The sequence below is a fragment of the Agelaius phoeniceus genome, chromosome 25 (genome assembly GCF_051311805.1).
Source record: "Agelaius phoeniceus isolate bAgePho1 chromosome 25, bAgePho1.hap1, whole genome shotgun sequence".
Classification (NCBI taxonomy): domain Eukaryota; kingdom Metazoa; phylum Chordata; class Aves; order Passeriformes; family Icteridae; genus Agelaius; species Agelaius phoeniceus.
Window position 1 is genome coordinate 3,162,403 of NC_135289.1, and position 17,586 is coordinate 3,179,988.

The following is a 17,586-nucleotide window of genomic DNA, read 5'->3' on the forward strand; positions in this document are numbered from 1 at the left end:
ATTCTCGGAAATTGTGGAACCCTGAGATGTTATAAAAGAGATTTTTAGAGACTTCATAGCAAGAGCTGTCTGAAAAAGAAAATGAAACCTCGGTCCCCTCACCCAAATGGGTTGGGAGGTAACCTCATGGGTCCCTCTGCCCTGTGAGACCTGCCCTGGGTGGCATTTTGGTGTCTCAGGTCCCCTGAGCGATGTTTTCCCTGTGGCAGATGCCAGGCAGTTCCCACCCAGCATCAAGGCCAAGTTCCCTGCGGACACCTACGCTCTGACCGGGCAGGTGGTGACCCTGGAGTGCTTCGCCTTTGGAAAGTGAGTGCAGCTCCGCATGGATTGGGATTGGGATCAGGATGGGGATTGGGATGGGGATTGGGAGGGAATGGCAGAACTTCCGCATTGCCAATGGAAGACCAGAGGTGGAGGGAAATGAGAAAAGGGAGGAGCTGACCAAAGCCAAGGCCCAGTGGGACAGGACCGGGGTGGCCACACGGGGTCTGAGCTCAGCCCGGGTTCACCGGCTCGGCTTTTCCGCAGCCCCGTGCCCCGGATCAAGTGGAGGAAGCTGGATGGGCCACAGTCCTCCAAGTGGATCGGCAGTGAGCCCCTGCTGCAGATCCAGCAGGCTGGATTTGAGGATGAGGGGACGTACGAGTGTGAGGCGGAAAATGCCAAAGGGAGAGACACCTACCAGGGACGCATCATCATCCATGGTAACGCATCCAAACTCATCCCTTATCCAAGGGACACATCCAAACTCATTCCTTATCCAAGGGGACACACCCAACTCATTCCTTATCCAAGGGACACACCCAAACTCATCCCTTATCCAAGGGACACACCCAAACTCATTCCTTATCCAAGGGGACACATCCAAACTCGTCCCTTATCCTGGACACAACCAAACGTGTCCCTTATCCAAGAGGACACATCCAAAAATGTGTCCTTCACCCAGGGAACACATTAAACATGTGTTCTTCATCCAAAGAACATACATATTAAACACATGTCATTCACCCAAGGAACACATTAAACTTGTGTCCTTCACCCAAGGAACAGAAACACGTGTCCTTCACCCAAGGAACACACCTAAACACACGTCCTTCACCCAGAGAACACATTTTAACTTCCCAAGGTGCCCCAGGCAATGGTCCAAGGCTTTAGGACTAAAACCACCCCCTCTAATCCTGCCCCTTAACAGCCCTAATTAAAGGTGTTGCAAACCCAACCAAGACCTGCAGGGATCAGGGAAACTTTTCCTTGGTGGGCACATTTGGGCTGTGGCGAGGAGAGAGAGAGAGAGAGAGAGAGCTCTTAACAGGCTCTAAAATCATCACAGCAAACATCGGGGAACCAGGGAAGGAAGGGAGTGCTAAAAATCAAACTTGGCTGGTGCTCAAGATCCTCTCCAAGCCTGAGGAGCTCCCACCAGGGGTAACGCTCTGAGCTGTTGAGCAGATCTAATCAAGTTTAAAAACTTAAGCTGGTTACCTCATCCTGATTCCAGTTTTTCCTGAAGTTCAGGAATGGCCTGAAGCTGAGAGAGGGAGGATTTAGAGGAGATATCAGGAAGAAATTCTTTACTGTCAGAGGGTGAGGCCCTGGCACAGGGTGGATGGGGATGGTGGCACAAAGGCTGTGGCTTCCCCATCCCTGGAAGTGTTCCGGGCCAGGCTGGACGGGACTTGGAGCAAGCTGGGATGGTGGACGGTGTTCCTGCCCATGGCACTGGGGGATCTTGAAGTTCCTTTCCAACCCAAACCATTCCATGATTTGATGGTTCAGGAATGGCTGAATTTACTCTTAAGAAGAGAAACCAATTCCTCAGCCCTGGGTTCTGCCCTGATCTTGCCCAGCAGGACCCGGCCATGCCTCTCACTGCACAAAAGGCCGGGGCGGTTCCTGTGGCAGATCCCGCTGTGCCAAGGACTGTGCCGGCAGCGCTGGCACAGGGACGCCCTTCTGCCAGCCTGGCACCGCCACCTCTCAGCTGAGCTCCTTGGCTCTGCCCTCTCTCTCTTGTCCCCTGCAGCCCAGCCCGACTGGCTGGACGTGATCTCGGACACCGAGGCCGACATCGGGTCCGACCTGCGCTGGAGCTGCGTGGCCTCGGGCAAGCCCCGGCCCACGGTGCGGTGGCTGCGGGATGGGCAGCTCCTGACGTCCCAGGTACCCCCCAGCCAGCTCTGACCCCGCTCCTCCAGCCCCAGCCCCTCCTCCTGCCTCGCTCCTGCATCCCCGCCCCGGTTCTCACCCCGCATCCCTCCTCCATGTGCCCCCATCGGGCTGCGAAGCGACGGCACCATCCCCAACTCCCCTCTCCCGGCGCTGCCATCCCAGCCATTGCTTTGTGCAGCTGCAAGGACTCACAGCCGGCCAGCAGGGAGGACAAACAGCCCCTCGTGCCTGCCCTGGTGTCACCTGCACGCTGCTGCTCAGGTGTCTCGGCAAGCAGAGCACGGCGACGCGGGGGAGTGAGCGCACAGACATAAAAACAAATCCTGCGTTTTCCCCCATGGAAAACCAGGCCACCCCAGGGAGTCTGTGATGAAACTCAACCCTGACCCAGCCGAGGACTGAGTTCCATTTTTTAATTTTTTTTTGTTTTTCTCATCTAATGGGTTCATCCTCTTGTTTGCACAGAACCGCATCGAAGTGAGCGGTGGAGAGCTGAGATTTTCCAAGCTAGTCCTGGAGGACTCTGGCATGTATCAGTGTGTGGCTGAGAACAAGCATGGCACAGTTTATGCAAGTGCTGAATTAACAGTGCAAGGTAATTCCTCCTTTCCCAGAGCTCTGGGTTCCAATGGGACACTGAAAAAATCTCTTCATAATATCCTGATGTGATCCTGACATTGTGATGTCGCAGCGAGATAAGAGAGGGCAAAAACTGCTCCGCTCACCACTGAAATGGTTTCTGGTTCAACAAGACACTGTGCAAGCCTTGAAATTCTAAATCCTGTGTAAATTCTGTGTGAAAGTGGACAAAAAAATCTGTTTAGCCACAGGAAGTGGACAGGACACACAGCAGCAGCACTACAACCTCTCTTCCACTACAAATTCCTCTTTTTTTGGAGGAAAGAGGTCCAAAAAAAAAAAAATTCAGCTTTCATTCCACCTGGTTTGATGGATGGTGACTGGAGCTGAACTGCTGCCAAACTTGTTCCATGTTAGCCCAAAAGTTTATCTCCTCGTGGAGATGCCAAAGATAAATTAAAGTCCCTGAGCACCAACTGCTCAACATTAACACACCGAGGCCAACAGGTAAATCCTGATTCCATCTGCAATTCCAGGAGGAGTTTCAGGCAAGCTGGATGTCTGCGTTGGTCAGGATATTGAAGAGATTATCCTCGACATGTTCCAAAGCAGCTGTTGTTGTGTCTCTCAAAGACCTTGCACTTGTTAGGGTCATTCCCATCGCTCCGTCCCACTCGTGTGCCACATAATTCCTGCCTGGCAGGCATCAGGATCCACCCAGCAGCCGAGGAATTCCTCCCTTATCCCGCTCTCCAGACTCTGCCTCGCTTCTCTTACCGAGCCATCCAAACAACAAATCAATTCCCACTCGCACGGTGCTGAAATTCCCCCCAGGGCAGCGTTTCTAATCGTGCCTTAATCCTCTTTTTTATCCCTGTAGCCTTAGCTCCAGATTTTAGACTAAACCCGGTGAAGCGCCTGATCCCGGCAGCCCGCAGTGGGAAGGTCATCATCCCGTGCCAGCCACGAGCAGCACCAAAAGCCACCGTGCTCTGGACCAAAGGGACAGAACTCCTGGTCAACAGCAGCAGGTAGCAGCACAGAGTCAGCTTCCACCTAGAAAACGTAGCTAAAATATATATATTTTTTTTTACCAGAAGACTGGACCCGATGATCCAAATGTGCTGCTGGCTCCCTGAATTTTGTTACTCCTCTAATTTCTTCTTTAGCAAACTCCTACACAATATTTTCTGCCTGATTTTGTCTCTGGTTTCTCCAAAATCAGTGGAAACTCCCAAATGTCCAGAGGACATTTTAACACTCCTTTGTGTGGCTCCTCCTCCTTTGCAGGGTGACGATTACGGCAGACGGGACCCTGATCCTGCAGAACATCAGCAAATCCGATGAGGGAAAATACACCTGCTTTGCTGAGAACTTCATGGGCAAAGCCAACAGCACTGGAATCCTCTCTGTCCGAGGTAGGGATGTTCATTTGGGGTCAATCAAGCAAGAAACAGCCAAGAATGAATGGTGTGATGTTTCTTCTCTCCTTACACTCCCAAAAAACCAGAATAATCAGGGAATCAAAGTGATTTCAGGTGGAGCAGCAAAACTTCTGCCTGACCCAGTAACAAACAGCCCTTGAGCAAAGCATTTCCATTTCCTAGTCCCTCCTCTTCCTCCTGTGAAGCTCCAGCTGTTGGAGCGGGATGAGGAGCTGGAAGGGATGGTTTGGATACTGGGATGGGGACACTCACTGCTCATCACCCTTCCCGCTCGCTTCCCGCAGATGCCACCAAGATCACGCTGGCACCATCGAGTGCCGACATCAACGTGGGCGAGAACCTCACCCTGCAGTGCCACGCGTCCCACGACCCCACCATGGACCTCACCTTCACCTGGTCCCTGGATGATTTCCCCATCGACTTTGACAAGTCCGAGGGGCACTACCGGCGAGCCAGCGCGGTGAGTCCAGAGGGAATTCCGGACCATCCGAAAGGGTGGAGAATTAATTTCACACTTGTAATTTGCATCTTTGTGCCCACCAAAGCTGCTCCATCGCTTTGCCCAGAGTGGTTGTGAATTCCACATGCCTGGAAGTGTCCAAGGCCAGGTTGGACAGGGCTTGGAGCAACCTGGGATAGTGGAGGGTGTCCCTGGCCATGGCTGGGTGGAATGGGATGGGCTTTAAGATCCTTCCCAATTCAAACCATTCCATGATTCCATGAGCACTCCCCTCCTAAACTGGAGGAGAAAGGAAAAGGCCTGTGGATAAAGGCAGGCAGAGATCACCCAGTGATCACTCAATGATGGATCAATAACCACTCATTGATCACTCAATGATCAATCAATGATCACTCAACAATCAATCAGTGATCATTTAATGGTCACTCAATGATCACTCATTGATCAATCTGTGATCATTTAATGGTCACTCAACAATCACCCAATGATCACTCAAGGTTCATTCAACCATCACTAAATGATCGCTCAGTGATTGCCCAATGGTCACTCAATGGTCACTCACTGACCACTCACTGATCACTCATTGATCACTCATGGATCACTCTTTGATCACCATCCCAAGCCAAACAGACCCAGCACAGGATCGGCCTTGGCCAGCACTGGATCCATCCTGGATCCATCCATCTCCATACCCCTGGGGGAATCCTTTCCCATCTCCCTCCTCTCCACCTCCACCACCACCTACCCACACTGGATTCTGTCCCCTGACCGGTCACCTTCTGGTGCTGTCCCCACCGTGTTGTCCCATTGCCCTGCAGAAGGAGGCCATCGGGGACCTCAGCATCTCCAACGCGCAGCTGCGGCACTCGGGGCGTTACACCTGCACGGCCCAGACTGTGGTGGACAGCGCGTCCGAGTCAGCCACGCTCACCGTCAGAGGTAATTCCCTGTGGGAACGCTCCCTGCTCACGGCAAACCCAGAGCAATGACATGGCCCGTGCCATCAGCTGCTCTGTAACCACCTCACACCCAATAATTCCATGATACGGCCCAGCGGGTTTTATTTTCACCTAAAATTTGGGGTTGATCATCTTGGAGGTCTTTTCCAACCTTTCCAACCAGGCTGAGGAGCTTTTCCAGAGGCTAAAGCTGGTGGTGAAGCTTCCCAGCTTCCAGAAAAGAAAGGCCCAGTGTGAATTTAGGCTTTGCACAATGCACAGAGTGACAAACCTCCAGACCATGTCAGTGACACATTTCCCATCCCTCCAGGACCTCCAGGCCCACCTGGAGGGGTGGTGGTGAGGGACATCGGAGACACCAGCGTCCAGCTGAGCTGGAGCCGTGGCTTCGACAACCACAGCCCCATCGCCAGGTACCTCATCGAGGCCCGGACCCTCCTGTCCAACCAATGGAAGCAGATGCGCACCAGTGAGTGTCCCCATGGTGGCACCGGTGACACACCAAGGCCACCGGCCACCGGCCAGTCCTGGCTCCGTGCTGCTCCTCGCTCTATTCCTTCCTCTCTTGGTGCTATTGGATTTTCCAGATCCCATAAACATCGAGGGCAACGCGGAGACAGCGCAGGTGGTGAACCTCATCCCGTGGATGGATTACGAGTTCCGGGTCCTGGCCAGCAACATCCTGGGAATTGGGGAGCCCAGTCTGCCCTCCAGCAAAATCCGCACCAAGGAAGCAGGTGGGTGTGGAGACAAGCCCAGGTCCCTGTCCTTGCCCAGGATGGTCCCAAGGGATGAATCATCTCCTGGAGAGCTCCCAGAGCTGAGGCCACCACAGGATTTTCCATCTTTTTGCCCATTTCTTGTGTCAAAGATGAGAAGGATTAGTGCTGCACTTGCCAGCACTGCATCCAGCTGGGAATGTTCGTTCCATGTCCAGCTACTTGGACAGAAAGGATGGGAGAACAGCAGGAGAACCTCACCCAATCTACCAAATGCAAACCAGCTTCTTCCTAATAAAACTCCCCTCCACATCCCCACTTTTGAGCTCCATCCTTGTCCCCTCCGACACCAAATCCTTGTCCCTAAATCCCTGGTCAGGCACAAGCTGGAATTCCACAGAGCCCAGTCCTTTCCTGGGAGCTGTCCCATCCCGTGTCACACCTTGTTTGTGTTCCTCTCCATCACTCCCACCTCCTTAACCCAAACTCTGCTTTTTTTGGGGGCCTCACAGCACCGACAGTGGCACCGTCCGGGCTCGGCGGCGGCGGAGGGGCTCCCAACGAGCTCATCATCACCTGGACGGTGAGTTGGGAACAGGGAAAGCACCAAGGTGGGACCACGTGGCATTTTTGGGGGGGAAATCAGCGCCCCCATCCCAGTTTGTACAAGGGGGTTGAGCCCAGGGCTGGTTTGGATGGACCAAGCAACATTTCCTTTGGGAAATCAGCACCACCATCCCAGTTTGGACACGGGGATGGTTTGGATGCACCAAGGGCTGTTTTGGATGCACCAAGTGCACATTTCCTCGGGAAATCAGCGGCACCATCCCAGTCTGGACACAGGGTTGAGCCCAGGGCTGGTTTGGACAGACCAAGCAACATTTCCTTTGGCAAATCAGCACCATCATCCCAGTTTGGACATGGGGGTTGAGCCCAGGGCTGGTTTGGATGGACAAAGTGCACATTTCCTTGGGAAATCAGCGCCAGTGTCCCAGTTTGGACATGGGGTTGAGCCAAGGGCTGGTTTGGACGGACCAAACACACATTTCCTTTGTGAAATCAGCACCACCATCCCAGTTTGGACACGGGGTTGAGCCAAGGGCTGGTTTGGACGGACCAAACACACATTTCCTTTGGGAAACCAGCACCACCATCCCAGTTTGGACACGGGGTTGAGCCAAGAGCTGGTTTGGACGGACCAAGAACACATTTCCTTCAGGAAATCAGTGCCACCATCCCAGTTTGCATGAGCCAAATCCCATTTTGGATGGACCAAGGCTCTCTCTCTTTTCCCAGCCAACGCTGCGGGACTACCAGAACGGGGACGGCTTTGGGTACATCGTGTCCTTCCGGAGGAAGGGCAGCCAGGCCTGGCTGAGGGCGCGGGTGCCGCACGCGGAGTCGCTGCACTTCGTGTACCGCAACGAGAGCATCGCGCCCTACACCCCCTTCGAGGTGAAGATCAGGGCCTACAACAGGAAAGGGGAGGGCCCTGAGAGCCTCACGGCCATCGTGTACTCGGCAGAGGAAGGTAAAGAGCAGCAGGAGAGCTGGGAGTGTTCACCTGGAGAGGAAAAGGCTCCAGGGAGAGCTCAGAGCCTCTCCCAGTGCCTGAGGGGGCTCCAGGAGAGCTGGAGAGGGATTTGGGACAAGGGATGGAGGGAAAGGAGACAGGGAATGGCTCAGGGATGGATGGGATTTGGGATGGAATTGTTCCCTGTGAGGGTGGGGAGCTCCCTCAGAGGATGAATTCCCAGAGAAGCTGTGGCTGCCCCTGGATCCCTGTGAGTGTTCAAAGTCAGGCTGGATGGGGCTTGGAGCAGCCTGGCACAGTGAAAGGTGTCCCCACCATGGCAGGGGTGGCACTGGATGAGCCTTAAGGTCCCTTCCACCCAAACCATTCCACGACTGCACTGACTCGGAATTCCCAGTTTTGTCCAACCCACTGCCTTTCCCCTGCAGATCCGTGTCCATCCAGGAGCTCAGACATTCCTTTGGCTCCTCTACTCCTCCAACCCCCAGAGTGAGGATTCCCTAAGCCCAGCCCCGGCTGCCCCACAGCCTCGGGGCAGACACGGATCCCAGAGCTCACAGCTGTGTCCCTGCTTGTCCCCCTAAGTCTCTAAATCCCTTCCCCTCACTCTGTAACACAACACCAGCTGTCTGCCAGGGGATGACGCTGCGGGAAAACCTCTTGTTCCCGATGGGCCCGAAGTCAGGAAAAGGATTTTATTCCTGTCTTTCAGAACCCAAAGCGGCTCCTTACAGGGTCATTGCCAAGTCTGTCCTGTCCTCGGAGATGGATGTGTCCTGGGAGCCCGTGGAGCAGGGAGAAATGACTGGAGTGCTTTTGGGATACGAGGTAAGAGATTCCAGTGGGAATGGGACACCCTGAGAGCCCAGCAAGGAAAATTCCCCCGGGTTATGTGAGGTGAAAGGAAACAGCATTTTGATTCCAGAGGTGGGGGAGAATTCTCACACCACGTGGTTCTAATGGGGCTGGCACTGCTCTCTCAGGAAAGATTAAAGGGAATCATCCAATTTTTCCTGCCTGCCTTTCCTGGGAGGCCGTGGCCTCATTCCTGGGCGCACACAAAGCAAAACACACAGAAACAAACACCCGAAGGCCCTCCAGGGTGGGCTGACTCGGGATCTGCAGATCTCTCCTTCCTAAACCCATCCTGTCCTTTTCCAGATCCGGTACTGGAAGGACGGGGACAAGGAGGAGGCAGCTGACAGAGTGAGGACAGCGGGGCTGGTGACATCGGCCCATGTCACCGGCCTCAACCCCAACACCGACTACCACGTGTCAGTGCGAGCCTACAACCGGGCAGGGACCGGCCCCCCGAGCCCCGCCACCAACGTCACCACCACGAGACCTCGTGAGTGAGCCCTGACCCCTCTGCTTCCCAAGGATCCCCCAAAATCACCCAGACTTTGATCTCGGTGCTCTCGTCCGATGTCCCCTGAACGCCCCAGGGATGGCTGGGACCAGCACAGCCTTCTCCTCCCTCCCTGATTTACCCAATCCCTGTCTGGTTTTGCATCCCTCAGCACCAAAAAGGCCACCTGGGAACATCTCCTGGACTTTTTCCGGCTCCACAGTCAGCATCAAGTGGGACCCTGTGGTGGCCAAGGCAGACGAGTCGGCGGTGACGGGGTACAAGGTGAGGCCAGCGAGGCTGGGCTGCTCCTGGAGGTGATCCAAGGAAATCACAGGGAACAGGAGCTCAGCATTGCCTCTCCCCACAGATGCTCTACAGGCAGGATTCCCACTCGGCCCCCACCCTGTACCTGGCCAGCAAGAGCCACATCGACATCCCCATCCCTGAGGATTTCACTCACGCCTTCGTCCAGATCCGGGTGACCGGGCCCGGCGGGGACGGGACCCCGGCAGAAGTTCACATCCTCAGGAACAGCGGTACCTGTGCTCCTCTGGCCACACCCACCCCGCTGACCACACCCCTTCAACTGACCACACCCATCCATGTGCCCCTCCAGCCGCACCCACTGCAGTCACCACACCCATTCCACTGACCACACCCATTCCACTGACCACACCCATCCACGTGCCCCTCCAGCCACACCCACCCTGCTGACCACACCCCTTCAACTGACCACACCCATCCATGTGCCCCTCCAGCCACACCCACCCTGCTGACCACACCCCTTCAACTGACCACACCCATCAATGTGCTCCTCCAGCCACACCCACCCTGCTGACCACACCCCTTCAACTGACCACACCCACTCATCTGATCACACCCTTCCCACTGACCACACCCATCCATGTGCCCCTCCAGCCAACATCTGCCCTCTGACCACACCCACTCCACTGACCACACCCACTCTACTAGACACACCCACACCATCGACCACACCCATTCTACTGACCACACCCACACCCTGTGCTCCCTGACCCCACCCTCTCCATGCCCAAATTCCCCCTTCCGAGGTTCTCCAAGGCCCCGGAGCTCACAGGGCACCTCCCGTCCTTCCCTTCCCAGCAGCAAGGACTCAGTCACAACCCCTCCCATCCTGGCCACGGCACGATCCCAATAAATTGTGGTTTAAAACCCCATTCCACCTTCCAGGGCCATGGGAGAACATCCTCCCACAGGGTTTTAGGTTCAGACTCTGGAATTGGTCCTTTCTGGAATTGTTTTTTCCTGGAATCAGCCTTTGGTTCCCTTGTGCTGTTCACCCATAGGAATTCCTGACTCTTCTCCTTCTCCCCACTCCTCTTCCCAAAGCCATTCCAGCCTGACCCAGCTTTAGGATCCGCAGCCTCCAGACCCCACAACCCCCAACTTCCCAAGAGTTACGACTTAAAAACCATTTAAGTTTTCCACCAAGAGTGAAACCCCATTTCTGTGGGGCCACAGCTCCATCAAATTCCCTAAATTCCAGGGGCGAATTCCCAGCGCCCACCCCCAAATTCCTGCTCCCAGCACTCCCAGGAGTTTCACCAGCACCAAACACACAAAAAACCCCCACAAAACCTCCCTCAACTCCCTGTTCCCTGTTTTTTTTCCAGGGACGAGCATGATGGTGGAGGACTCGGGGATGAGGCCGGCGCCGCACGTCGTGGTTGTCACCACCAACTCCCTGCTGATGGTGGCCCTGATCAGCTCCCTGGAGCTCTGACCTCGGCTCCTCCCCATCCCATGGGAACCACGCAAATCCCACGGGAACAACACCAAATCCCACGGGAACAACACCAAATCCCATGGGAACAACACCAAATCCCATGGGAACAACACCAATCCCACTTCAGGGCAGCACCGCAGGGAGAGAGAGGATTGGACCACGTGGTTGGAAGGGAGGAAGAAATTAAAAACAGCTTTGGTTTTGTTTGTTTTTGGTTTGGAGGAACAAAAGCTTTCATACAAGACATGGGTCTTTAACTGATTAAATGTTTTTTAAGGAAAATGAAGAAAACGAGGAATTCTCCGGGAATTCTGCAGCCAGCTGCCCCCGCCCTCACTGTATCCATAGGTTTTCTGCCTTATCGAAGCCATGTATGAGATAACCAGACTGCTAAATTTGACTTTTTTTTTAACTCTGTACAGTGAATTCCGTGGGGGGACGGGGACTGAGGAGTTCAGGGACCAGCATGTTCCACACCCATCCCGCCACAGCCAGCTCGGAGCCTTTGTGGGACGGGATTGATCCTTTTGTCCCCACAAAAAAGAGCCAAACCCTGCAGGAACCAGCCCGAGGAGACAAACCCGAGCTCGACCCCAGCCTGAAAAGCTTTTTTTACTACACTGGTGATCACCTGCAGCCCCAACCTGGTGCTTTTCTCAGCTGTGAGGTGCAAATTCCGTGTTTTCCCATATCCCACGTGCTTTTGGGGTGGATTTGTCGCCTTGTTTGCCTCTTTGGGAGAAGGGGATCCTTTCCCAGAATCCTTAATTTGGGCAGCTCTGCCTAAAAACAGAGGTGTCAATAAATCCAATTTCAGAGGGGCTTAAAGAAGGAATTTTTAAAAAATGACAAAATTAAAACAGGAATGGGAGACTCGAGGAAGCCACTGCTGGGACAAGAAGGAAAATTTGGACCCGGATTCATCTCCCTGCACTGAGAATTCACCCAGCCAAAATTCCAGGCTCGCATTGGGACTGCAAAGCTGAGATCCAGCCAGGAAGAGGCTCTGGATTCCAGCTCCGACGGCCGCCGGACATCCCAAGGAAGCTCTGGGATGCTGAGGAGCCCCCTCCGCTCCAGAGGCTGGGAAAAGCAGGAATGCTGAGCTGAGCACCCACAGGACTGGCTGGGAATTGATGTTGCCTGTTGAAATCTCTGTCTCCCAGTAAAGCAGTTGACCAAAGTTAACGAGAATTGGTTGGTGTTGCTGCTGGTTCCATCCCAAGGGGCGTTTAGGGATTTTCCCTGGCTGTGATTCCTCAATCCCAGAGAAAAACGTGCCAGCCTGGGCAATCCCGACCCTGGAATTTCCTGGCTGGGCCCTGATGTGCAGTTTTCCCTTCAAATGCCAATTCCTCGCCCTTTTCAGCCCAGGTGGTGGCAGGGAAATCCCTCTCCAGACAGGGCAGCTCAGGCTTTGTTAAGCCCCGTTTTGGGCAGTCCCTTCTGGCATTCCATTAATCCAGGGTTGGGAGAGCCACGGGGAGGGATCTGCACCCGCAAATCCGGCATTTGGACCTCGGGAAATGACAAAAATCTACACTTTTGGCTTGGAATCCTCCTTAAAAGCTCTCAGATCTTCCTAAAATACAGCTCAGGGGTTAAAGGTGTGCAGAGCCAGGGAGAGAATTTGGGGGATTTGGAGGGAGGATGGAGAGAGGGAAGGATGAAGGAAGGATGGGAAGGATAGAGAGAGGGAAGGATGAAGGAAAGATGGAGAGAAGGGAAGGAGCCCTGGCCAGCTCCAGCCTCTGGTGATCCCAAAGGTCCCAGAGCTCAGAGCAGAGAGACATTTTTTCCAAAATTTCTGCCCTTTGTGATGGGAATTGATTGGCAGTGATTAAGAAAAGATGATTTTGCAGGGAGAGAGGGGAAAAAGGAGGGATGGAGATGCTCTTCCAAGGGTTTTTACTTCCCTCCTTGCACTGAGATCCATCCTCTGCTATTCCCTTTTCCTGCCTTCTCCCTTTCTTTCCCTATTATGATAAACATCCCCCAATCCTTAATATCCCTTCAAAAATCAAAGAGCACCCCCTTAAAAAAATCCCATTAAAGGCCCTTTGTGACAGCTGGACCCCAGTGGCCATCCCAGCCGTCGGTCTCCAAATAAAAACTCCAATTATGGATTCATTTTCCCGGCTCTGAGCATCTGGCTCCCCTCAGAAATTACAAAACCCCGCAATCCAAAGATGAAGGAGATTTTTGGCTCCCGCTCTGACTCCCCCAGCAGAGCTGGAGCTTTCATCCCGCTGGATTTGGGAATCCCAGCTGGGCCCAAGACACTGAAATTTCCATGACAAAGAGCAGAGAGGCTCCTGCAGATGGGGCAGCTCTGGACCATTAACTCCCAGCCCGCTGTGATGGGTCATTCCTGATTTTTCCATGTTCAGGAGGTGAAAAAAACCCTCTGGGAATCAGCTCTGGGAAGTGCCTGGTTTGGTTTTCATTCAAATAAATAAAATTATTTCCTTCCATCCCCATGTTTTTCGGTATCAAAGCATTTTTGTGTCATTCTGGTAAAAGGAAAAACCGTGGACGACCCCCAGAATCCCATCCTGAATTCCCAATCCAGGCTCCAAAGTGGCCAAAAACATTAATTTATAAACTGTGTCTTTTGCAAATAAATTCTAAATATCCCATTAAATACTTATGGGATCCATGGAATGTCCTGAATTGGAAGGGGAGGATCACCAAAATCCAACTGTGGCCGACCTGAAGAATCCCATTCTGAATTCCTGAATTCTTAATCTGGGCTCCAAAGTAGCCAAAAATATTCAATAAGAAGCTGTGTCTGTTGCAAATAAATTCTGAATATCCCCATTAAATACTTATGGGATCCATGGAATGTCCTGAGTTGGAAGGGGAGGATCACCAAAATCCAACTGTGGACGACCCAAAGAATCCCATTCTGATTTCTTAATCCAGGCTCCAAACTAGCCAAAAATATTCAATAATGAGCTATGTCTGTTGCAAATAAATTCTAAATATCCCATTAAATGGTTATGGGATCCATAGAATGCCCTGAGTTGGAGGGATCACCAAAATCCAACTGTGGATTTTGGAAAGGGAGGATCACCAAAATCCAACTGTGGATGACCCAAAGAATCATATTCTGAATTCCTGAATTCTTAATCCAGGCTCCAAAGTAGCCAAAAATATTCAATAATATTGATCAATCCATGGAACGTCCTGAGTTGGAAGGGGAGGATCCAACTGTGGACGATCCCAATATTCCCACCCTGAATTCCTGATCCTAACAAAGAGCCAAAGACAGGGAATTGCGTCAATCTCCGTTCATTTCTCGTGCTGCTCTTCTCCCGCAAATCCTGCTCAGGCAGCAGAGCCCGAGGCTGAACACGATCCCCACGATCACCCCACTCCCAATCCCCAGCACGACCTCGTAAAACCACTGCTTCTCCCAAAAACCCTCCCTGTGCTCCGGGGGGCCCGTGGCGTTTGCCGGCACCTCCTCCCCGCTGGCCGCCAGCTGCTGCTCCCAAGTCAGGGATTTCTGGAAGTCCAGATCCACCAGGTTGGTGGGGATCACCCTGAGGCCGAAGTAGATCCTCTTGACAAGCTGGAAGGAGCTCAGCACCTGCACGTCGCAGCGGTAGGTCCCGGAATGCGACTCCAGCGCCGGCGAGAAGCTCAGGGAACGGCTGGGGTTGCGGAAGGGGTGGAACAGGAGGTCGTTGGTGGTGATGAGCCCCTGGGCGAACTTCCAGGTGTAGCCAAAGTTCGGTCCCTCCAGGCTGGCGGCGTCCGGGGAGAGGCAGGTGAGCTGGAGGGGCTTTCCCTCGGGAACGCTGAGGTGCCGGAGGCCGCAGATCCAATCGCTGAGGCAGCGCGAGCGCACCAGGGAGCAGTTGCGGTGCTCCCCGGCCGGGCTGACCTCGCACAGCTGCTCCTGCTTCACGCCCAGCCCGCAGGTGACGCTGCAGGGCGTGGAGTTCACCACCACCATGGCCTTCAGCCCCAGCGGGATGGACTCCGTGCCCAGCGGGAGATTCAGGTCCAGCCCTGGTTCTGAGGGAGGCGCCGATCCCGATCCTGATCTCGCTTCCGAGGGAAGCTCAGATCCTGATGGAGGCTCTGAGCCTGGTTCTGAGGGAAGCTCCGAGCCTGATCTCACTTCTGAGGGAAGCTCAGACCCCGGTTCCGAGGGAAGATCTGATCCCAATCCCGGTTCCGAGGACAGTTCTGAGCCCGGTTCCAAGGGAAGCTCCAATCTCAATCCTGAGGAAAGTTCTGAGCCTGGTTCCAAGGGAAGCTCCGATCTCAATCCCGAGGGAAGCTCCAATCTTGCTCCTGAGGGAAGCTCTGATCTTGATCCCGAGGAAAGTTCTGAGCCTGCTTCCAAGGGAAGCTCAGATCTCGATCCTGAGGGAAGCTCCAATCCCAATCCCGAGGGAAGCTCCGATCCCGATGCCGTGGGAAGCTCTGATCCCACTCCCGAGGGAAGCTCCAATCCTGCTCCTGAGGGAAGCTCTGATCCCGATCCCGAGGGAAGCTCTGAGCCCAGTTCCAAGGGAAGCTCATATCCTACTCTTGAGGGAAGGTCCGATCCCGATCCCGAGGGAAGCTCCGATCCCAAGGGAAGCTTTGATCCCGATCCCGAGGGAAGCTCCGAGTACAATCTCAAGGGAAGCTCCGATCCCGATCCCGAGGGAAGCTCTGATCCCGAGGGAAGCTCCGAGTACAATCTCAAGTGAAGCTCTGATCCCGATCCCGAGGGAAGCTTTGATCCCGATCCCGAGGGAAGCTCTGAGTACAATCTCAAGGGAAGCTCCGATCCCGATCCCGAGGGAAGCTCTGATCCCGAGGGAAGCTCTGAGTACAATCTCAAGGGAAGCTCTGATCCCGATCCCGATCCCAAGGGAAGCTCCATGCCCATTTCCAAGGGAATCTCCATTCCCGGTTCCAAGGGAAGCTCCATTCCCAGTTCCAAGGGAAGCGCCGCTGGAATGCACAGGGCACACAGCAGGATCACCACGATGGGGCTCTGCTCCATCTTCCAGGTGTTTCTGTGTCTGGGTTCAGCACTCCGAACCCCCCGGAATCATTCCATGAATCTTCCAGGTCCTTCGGGATGTCTCTGACATCCCACCAGATCTAATCCTTCCACCTGGGAAAATCCTCCCGGATGTGGAGCTGGAGGCACTACTAAAAAAAGACACAGCAAGGTGTTACAGGATCCAGCAGGGTGGGAATTCCAGGAATTCCATCGGGAATGTTCTTTGAACAGGACAGGAGGATGTTCTGATCCATTGGATCCAATCCAACTCTGCCCCAATTCCATCAGTTTTGGGTGTGTTTGGCAATTTTGGAGTGAAATTCTCTCCTCTCTGTAAGACTCCCATCATTACTTTTGATGGCTTTTATTTTGGATGGATTCCCACTGGAAAAGGAGCAGCTCCAGTTTCATTTTCCCACCAAACTCCGAATTCCCAGCAGGAATTACTGCTGGAATCTCCCAAATAACACTGGAGTGTGAGGAAATCCCAATTCCTCATGGGAGGCCCTGTCCAATCCTCACTCGTACAAACACATCCCAGTCTGGAGCACTCCCCAAATCCAACCCCAGCATTCCAACCTCTACTGGGGTTGATCCATGGGAATCCAGGGTGGTCTGAGCCTGGTGGGCTCCGGTCCCTCCGTGTCCACACCAGGCCCTGGAGCCGTTCCCATGGGAGCGGCTCTGATGTCACAGCCAGGGCACAACAGGCCCAAACATTCCAAGGAAGAACCCTCAGGGAAGGTCCAGCAAATCCTGGGAGCTGAGGGCTCCAGAAGCTCCAGGGGAGGCTCTGGATGAAATTCCCAGCCTTGGAAGGAGCCACAGGAGTTGGGAGAGCTCTGAGAGCCCTCACCCCTGAGGGATCCGACCCCAAATCTCCACTGATGGATCCACAGGAATTGCTCCCACGCTGCCATCCCAATAAAATGCTTGGAGAGGAGATTCAGGTGGGATCCATGCGGTGCTCAAGCATCCCAAAAAAATCATGCACTTGCTGAAGTGTTCTACCCTGGAAAATCCAGGCTTTTTGATAGAGGAACTCCCCCCAGCTCAATGGAAACAAATCATGCACTGCTGAATTGTTCTTCCCTGGAAAATCCAGGCTTTTTGATGGAGAAACTCCCTACAGCTCTATGGAATCATGTTCTCCATAGTTTCTGACCACAATTTTATGGAAAAGGCATCCCATAATCAGAGTCTCCTGAAGGGCATCCCTGGATTCCCACAGGGATTTGGGTTTGCTGAGTTCCTCTGCCCATGAAGAACATCCAGATCTATTTCCCTTCCTCACACTCCTCAAACTGAACTGAGGAATTCCCAAAGCTCCAGGAGGATTTTCCCAACCCCCCTGGAGCTGCCCTCCCCTCCCAGCTCCGAGTGCACTCAGGGATCTGGGAATTCCAGACTGCTTTGGGTGGGAAGGGACCTCAAACCCCACCCATTCCACCATCCCAGGATGCTCCAAACCCCGTCCAGCCTGGACTGGGACATTCCCTGGCTGGGAATTCCATTCCCTGCGCACTCAGGGTTTGATTTTACTCCAGCTTTACTCCTTCCCCTTCACTAAAACCAACCAAAAATACCC

The 17,586-nt window shown here is 53.8% G+C and overlaps 2 protein-coding genes across 2 annotated transcripts in view; one reads left to right on the forward strand and one right to left on the reverse strand.

Annotated features, from left to right (window-relative positions):
• The window catches only part of CNTN2 (contactin 2), a 30,235-nt gene extending 16,771 nt beyond the window's left edge, over nt 1–13,464 (forward strand). The window contains exons 7-23 of the mRNA XM_054648658.2: nt 210–309; nt 532–707; nt 2,027–2,163; nt 2,638–2,767; nt 3,632–3,782; nt 4,042–4,169; nt 4,481–4,656; nt 5,475–5,595; nt 5,926–6,084; nt 6,203–6,352; nt 6,847–6,917; nt 7,631–7,865; nt 8,581–8,696; nt 9,030–9,216; nt 9,389–9,501; nt 9,587–9,755; nt 10,872–13,464. Coding sequence (XP_054504633.2) covers nt 210–309; nt 532–707; nt 2,027–2,163; nt 2,638–2,767; nt 3,632–3,782; nt 4,042–4,169; nt 4,481–4,656; nt 5,475–5,595; nt 5,926–6,084; nt 6,203–6,352; nt 6,847–6,917; nt 7,631–7,865; nt 8,581–8,696; nt 9,030–9,216; nt 9,389–9,501; nt 9,587–9,755; nt 10,872–10,981 — 2,429 coding nt within the window. The 3' untranslated portion in view covers nt 10,982–13,464. The remainder of the gene's footprint in view (nt 1–209; nt 310–531; nt 708–2,026; nt 2,164–2,637; nt 2,768–3,631; nt 3,783–4,041; nt 4,170–4,480; nt 4,657–5,474; nt 5,596–5,925; nt 6,085–6,202; nt 6,353–6,846; nt 6,918–7,630; nt 7,866–8,580; nt 8,697–9,029; nt 9,217–9,388; nt 9,502–9,586; nt 9,756–10,871) is intronic.
• Nucleotides 13,465–13,572: 108 nt separating this feature from the next.
• On the reverse strand, nt 13,573–17,536 carry TMEM81 (transmembrane protein 81). The gene has a single exon (XM_077190666.1). The coding sequence runs from the start codon at nt 15,993–15,995 to the stop codon at nt 14,268–14,270; it is 1,728 nt and encodes a 575-aa protein (XP_077046781.1). The 5' UTR covers nt 15,996–17,536; the 3' UTR covers nt 13,573–14,267.
• Between the last annotated feature and the right edge of the window lie 50 nt (nt 17,537–17,586).

Bases quoted from the DNA above. Each gene is read 5' to 3' on its own strand.
- TMEM81 (XM_077190666.1), bottom strand. From the start codon at position 15,995: ATGGAGCAGAGCCCCATCGTGGTGATCCTGCTGTGTGCCCTGTGCATT.